Consider the following 6,034-nt stretch of genomic DNA (forward strand, 5'->3'; position numbering starts at 1 on the left):
GGTGCTGGGCCGGGGTGTCCGTGGGCCCGTGCCGGGGACGCTGTGGGGCAGGGTGTGGGGGGGAGCGGATGGCGGCCCCTGAGTCAGCCCCGCGCCGCCCACGCCCCCTCCCACGGGTGCCCGCCGCGCCAGCTTGTGGTATTTCGCTCGCCGGGAGCCGCGCCGGAGACGGCGCCGCAAACACGCTGCCGGTGCCAGCTCCTGCCGCCGCATCCCGCCGCGGACACGCGTGTCCCCTCCCCACCCCACGTGGGGTCCGCTGCGGGGCACGGACCCCCCGCAACCCCCTGGCGGCCCCGCGGGGCGGGGGGTGTCTCTGTCCCGGATGGCCGCGGCGCTCGGCACCATGGACAGCGCCGGCGCCAGCACCGCGGACAGAGCCCAGTCCCGCGTGGGAGTGGGGCGGTGCCGCGACCCCCCCCCCGCGCTCCCCCGCCCCGCCGCGACCCACCGCGAGCAGCCCCCGCCCCACGACGGGGTCCACGGGATCCCCGCGGGCACCGCGACCCCGTGCGGGTCCCGACACCGTGGGGGGAGGGAGGGAGGGGAACACAGCCCTCGCGCGTCCCCAGTGGGGGCACCCCACCGACCCCCACCGTCCCCAGTGGGGGCACCCACCACCGACCCCCACCGTCCCCAGTGGGCGCATGCCCACCGACGCCCGCGTGTCCCGTGGGGGTTCCCCCTGGGGGTCCCACAGCACGTCCCCCGTGGGCACCCGCAGAGTGCCCCCCTCCCCTCCCCGCCGGGGTCCCCCGTGGCCCCCCCCGCGTGGGGCGGGGCGGCCGGCCCGGGAGGGGTTAAGCGGCGGGGCCGGCGGCGGGGGGCGGAGCGCGGCCGCCCCGGGATAAGGCGCGGTGCGGGGCAGGGCTGAGCCCACCGGAGCTGCGGGCAGCACCGAGCCCACCCGCGCCCGCAGCCCACCCGCGCCCACCCGTGCCATGCCCCGGCGGCGCGGCGGGGGTGAAGGGGGCGAGCAGCCCCCCCGGCGCCGGCCATGAGCCCCCGGGCAGCGGGCAGCGCCTGAGCGGCGGCCCCGCCATGCGGCCCCCCACGGCTCGCGACCTGCCCCAAGGTAGGCGTGGGGGCGGGCGGGGGGCCCACGGGGGTCGGGGTACCCCGGGGTGGGGGGAAGACCCGGGGTGACACCCCGCTGAGCGCCGTCCCGGCTCAGGGTGCCCGGGGTGCGGGTGCCCCGGGATGCGTGGGGAGCGCCGTGACCCCCGGGGTGCACAGCCCGGCGCGGGGGGGGCAGCCACGGGGCGCCCCAGGATGCGCCCCCCCGCGACCCACGGGCTGCCAGCCCGGCGTGGTGGTGACCCACGAAGCACGGGGTGCTCCGTTCCACCGTGGGACCCCCAGCCCGGCGTGGGAGTGACCCGAGACCCGCGGGGTACCCGGTGCACGCCGAGACCCCCAGCCCGGCGTGGGGATGACCCACGGGGTGCTCAGAGCCACCCCAGGACCCCCAGCCCGATGTGTGAGTGCCCCACGACCCACGGGGTACCCGATGTCACCCCAGGACCCCCAGCCCAGCGTGGAGGTCACCCACGACCCACGGGGCGCCCAGTGCCACCCCAGGACCCCCAGCCCCGTGTGGGGGTGTCCCGGGACCCACGGGCTACCTGCTGCCACTCCAGGACCCCCACCCCTGTGTGTGTGGGGGTGCCCCACACCCCACCGCGTGGGCACGTCTGGGGTGCCGAGAGTGCCCGTGTCACCCCACGGGTGGGTTCCGTGGGGTCCCCACAAGCGGCGGGACGGTTCCGTACCGGGACTTGGGCGCGGGAGGAGGGGGGGGGGGGGGGGGGCGGTGTGTGCGGAAATTGGAACGGAGGGGTGGGGGGTGGTGGAAAAAAAAAAAAAAAAAACAAAAAAAAACCCCGGTGCCCGGGAACCGGTGACTTCAGCTCCCAACTGAGTCAGCCCGCGGCGTGGGGGAGTGACAGATGGGACGCGGGTGGGGGGCGCACGCCGGCACGGGGCGCCGGGGGAGGGGGGGCGGTGCTGAGCAGATGCGCCGGACGCCTCCGTGGGTGGGTGGGGGGGGGTGTCGTCGTCGTCGTCCCCCCTCCTCCTTAGCGCACCGGGGGAGGGGGGGGGGGGGCTGTGGGCCCCCCCGGTGCACCGGAGGTGCACCGGGGGGGCCCACAGCCCCCCCCCCCCCTCCCCCGGTGCGCCACGGAGGGAGGGTGAGAGCATCCCCGCATCCCCGGGCGTGGGTCCAGGCCGATGGGTTGAATTATGGATGAAGCTCTCGGGTTGCAGCCCGGAGAGGGAGGGAGAGGGAAGGGGGGGGGGCGGTGGTGGAATTCGTCGCGGCGGGGGGTGGGGGGGTGGGGTGGGAAGGGGGGGTATGGACACGGAATGGGGTGGGGGGGGGGAGTGGGAAAGAAGCGCCGGGCGCGTGTCACCGGCGAGAGCGTCAGCCCGCGCCCACGCGTGCCCCGCCTCGCACGTGGCGGCCGCACGCGCGCACGTGGCACCACCCCGTTGTCAGGGGGACCCCCCCCCCAACACACACACACCCCCCGACATGAGTGGGGTGGGGGGTCCCCAGGGGGAGGGGGTACATGGAGTGGGTTCGGTGTCGGGGGGTCCCAGGGGAGTGTGGCCCTGTGTGGCAGGGGTGCATGGACCCACGGTGTGAGTACGGTGCCGTGGGGGTGGTCCGTAGCCCCTTAGGGGTAATCATAGCCCTGGGGGGTCCCAGGGGAGCATGGCCTTGTGTGATAGGCACGGTCCCATGGGACCGTGGCCACATGGGGTGGCCAGAGACCTGTGTGGGTCCCGAGGGACCATGGCCCCCAGGGATTGGGCACAGCCCCCCCCAAGGTCTCAGGGGAACAAGATCCAGTAGGGAAGTCCTTTTTGGGGTGGCCAGCCCTGTGTGGTGGGCATGGTCCTATGGGGCAGCATGGTTCTTTGGGGGGGCACAGCGCTGTGGGGCTGACATGGGCCTGGGAGGGCTCCTAGGGGTATCCAACGCTATGGGGTGGTCATGGCCTTGGGGTTCCCCTTGGGGACTGTGGCCATGCGGGTTCTCTTGGCCTTGGGGGGACTCCTGGGGCACCATGACTGTGTGGGGTGGTCATGGTTTTGGGGGTCTCCTAGGGGTGTCCAGCCCTATGGGGTAGTAGTAGCCTTGGGGTTCTCCAAGGGGACCATGGCCATATGGGTGGTCGTGGCCTTGGGGTTCTCCTAGGGGTGTCCAGCCCTATGGGGTAGTAGTAGCCTTGGGGTTCTCCAAGGGGACCATGGCCATATGGGTGGTCGTGGCCTTGGGGTTCTCCTAGGTGACCATCGCCATGTGGCAATGGGGGGGTGGTGGGTCCTGGGGTTGTCCGACTCTATAGGGTAGTCATGGCCTTGGGTTTCCCCAAGGAAACCACAGCCATGTGGGTGGGCATGGCCCTGGGGGTCTCCTAGGGATGTCCAGGCCTATGGGGTGGTCATGGTCTTTGGATTGTCCAAGGAGACCATGGCCATGAGGGTGGGCATCATCCTGGGACAGAGGGGTCCTAGGGTTGCCCAGCTCTATGGGGTGATCATGGCCTTGGGGTTCTCCAAGGGTACCATGGCCACACGGGTGGGGATGGCCTTGGGGGGCTCCTAGGGATGTCCAGGCCTATGGGGTGGGCATGGCCCTGAATGTTTCCTGGGGATGAGGAGATGTTTCCTGGGAGGACCCTGCCGGGGCGGTGGGCGCGCGGGGCCGGGCTGGGGCAGCGTCCCTGCCGGTGCCCCGCGCTGACGCCCCGCTGTGCCCGCAGGCGGGCGCCTGGCGGCCCTGCTGCTGGCGGCGCTGGCGTGGGTGCCCGGCGGGGCGCCCGCCTGCCCCGCGCTCTGCACCTGCTACGTCTCGCCGCCCACCGTCAGCTGCCAGGCCAACAACTTCTCCTCGGTGCCCACGGGGCTCCCGCCCGGTGCCCGCCGCCTCTTCCTGCAGAACAACGTCATCGGGGCGCTGCGGGCGGGCACCTTCGGGCCCAGCACCGTCACCCTCTGGCTCTACTCCAACAACATCTCCTCCATCCAGCCGGGCACCTTCCGCCACCTGCCCGCCCTGGAGGAGCTCGACCTGGGTGACAATCCCCACCTCCGCGTCCTGGCCCCTGACACCTTCCACGGCCTCCGGCGCCTCCAGGCCCTGCACCTCTACCGGTGCCAGCTGGCCAGCCTGCCCAGCGCCATCTTCCGCGGCCTCCACAGCCTCCAGTACCTCTACCTGCAGGAGAACGGGCTGCTCTACCTCCAGGTCCGCCACGGCCCCGGGGCTGCCCCGGCCTGGCTGTGGGGCGACGTGGGGCAGGGGAGGGGGGAGGCGCTTCAAACAGGGCGGTGGGGGGTGCCTTGAGGGCACCGGGCTCTGTGGGAGACCACAGGGCAAGGTGGCAGGGGACACGGATGGAGCAGGGACACAGGACAGGGTGACACCCATGGAGCAGGGACATGGGACAGCGTGAGGGCCATGGGCCAGTGTTATGAGTGATCCCAGCAGGGCAGGGACATGGCAGGGGCCTCTTGGAGATACACATGGGGCAAGGTGTTGGGTGATGCCCATGGAGCAGGGACACAGGACACGGGTGACACCCATGGAGCAGGGACATGGATGATGCCCATGGGGTACAGGCATGGGACAGGGCAGTGGGAGATGCTCATGGAGCAGGGACGCAGGACAGGTGACACCCATGGAGCAGGGATGTGGGACAGAGCGACGGCCATATGGCAGGGGCCTCTTGGAGATATGCATGGGACGGACAAGGTGTTGGGTGATGGCCATGGAGCAGGGACACAGGACATGGGGCAGGGTGAAGGGTTACAGAGACAGGACACGGTGGCGGGTGGTGCTCATGGAGCAGGGTCACAGCGAAGGGTGATGGGTGATGGCTGCAGGACAAGGACACGGGGCAGGGCTCCAGGTACAGCCCATGGAGCAGGGACGTGGGGCAGGGCTCTGGGGACACCCGTGGGCAGGTCTCTGGGGGATGCCCGCCATGCGGGGACGCGGGGCAGGGCTGGGGGCCCCCCGGTGGGGCTGCACACCCCACGCCCACCCCCTTCTCCCCCCTCCCCACCGCAGGACGACCTCTTCGCCGACCTGGCCAACCTGAGCCACCTCTTCCTACACGGGAACCGGGTGCGGGCGCTGTCGGAAGGCGTCTTCCGCGGCTTGCCCAGCCTGGACCGCCTGCTGCTGCACGCCAACCGGCTGGTGGCCATCCACCGCCGCGCCTTCCGGGGCCTGGCCCGTCTCACCATCCTCTACCTGTTCAACAACAGCCTGGCGGCACTGCCAGGGGACCCGCTGGCCGCCCTGCCCGCCCTGCAGTTCCTGCGCCTCAACGCCAACCCCTGGGCCTGCGACTGCCGCGCGCGCCCGCTCTGGGCCTGGTTCCGCCGCACCCGCGTCTCCAGCTCCCCTGTGCCCTGCGCCAGCCCCCCGCACCGCCGCGGCACCGACCTGCGCCACCTCCGCCCTCGTGACTTCGACGCCTGCCCTGACGAGGAGGAGGAGGAGGAGGAAGAGGAGAAGAAGAAGAAGAAGGAGGAAGATGGCGGTGGGGTGGCGGTGATGGGCACCCCCGGGCGGGCGCTGGGTCGCCCCGGCACCCTCCCGGCTGCGCCGCCCTCTGCTTTCTACCGCGACGGCTTGCCCCCCCACGACCTGCGGGGACCCCAGCCCCGGCCGCCCCCCCCATCCCGCGACTCCCGGGGCCCCCCCAGTGATGCCCGCTGCCCCCGGGCACCCTGCGCCCCCACGGCCGCCGCCACTGTCCTCCTGCCCCCCGTCCTCCTGCCCCTCCTGGGGCTGCTCCTGACCCGGCTCTGAGCCCCCCCAAGGGGATCCCGGCTCCTCGGGGGGGCCTGTGCCCCCCTTCTCCCCAGGGGGGCTCCTAGAACTGTGGGGGGCAGCTGGGGTTGGGGGGGTGCAGGACACAGGGGGGTCGTCCCCCCAATCCTGAACGGGAAAAACCCGCAACAGGAACCAAAAGGTGGGAAATTATTTATTAAAAATGGTCTTATTTTGGGA

At 72.1% G+C, this 6,034-nt stretch overlaps 1 protein-coding gene across 1 annotated transcript; it reads left to right on the top strand.

Annotated features, from left to right (window-relative positions):
- The first annotated feature begins 823 nt into the window (after positions 1–823).
- On the top strand, positions 824–6,034 carry RTN4RL2 (reticulon 4 receptor like 2). The gene is made up of 3 exons (XM_074586732.1): positions 824–1,075; positions 3,774–4,258; positions 5,084–6,034. Exons 1-3 carry the CDS (start codon positions 1,042–1,044, stop codon positions 5,831–5,833), a joined length of 1,269 nt encoding a protein of 422 aa, XP_074442833.1. The 5' UTR covers positions 824–1,041; the 3' UTR covers positions 5,834–6,034.

Source organism: Larus michahellis, chromosome 4 (genome assembly GCF_964199755.1).
Source record: "Larus michahellis chromosome 4, bLarMic1.1, whole genome shotgun sequence".
Lineage (NCBI taxonomy): Eukaryota > Metazoa > Chordata > Aves > Charadriiformes > Laridae > Larus > Larus michahellis.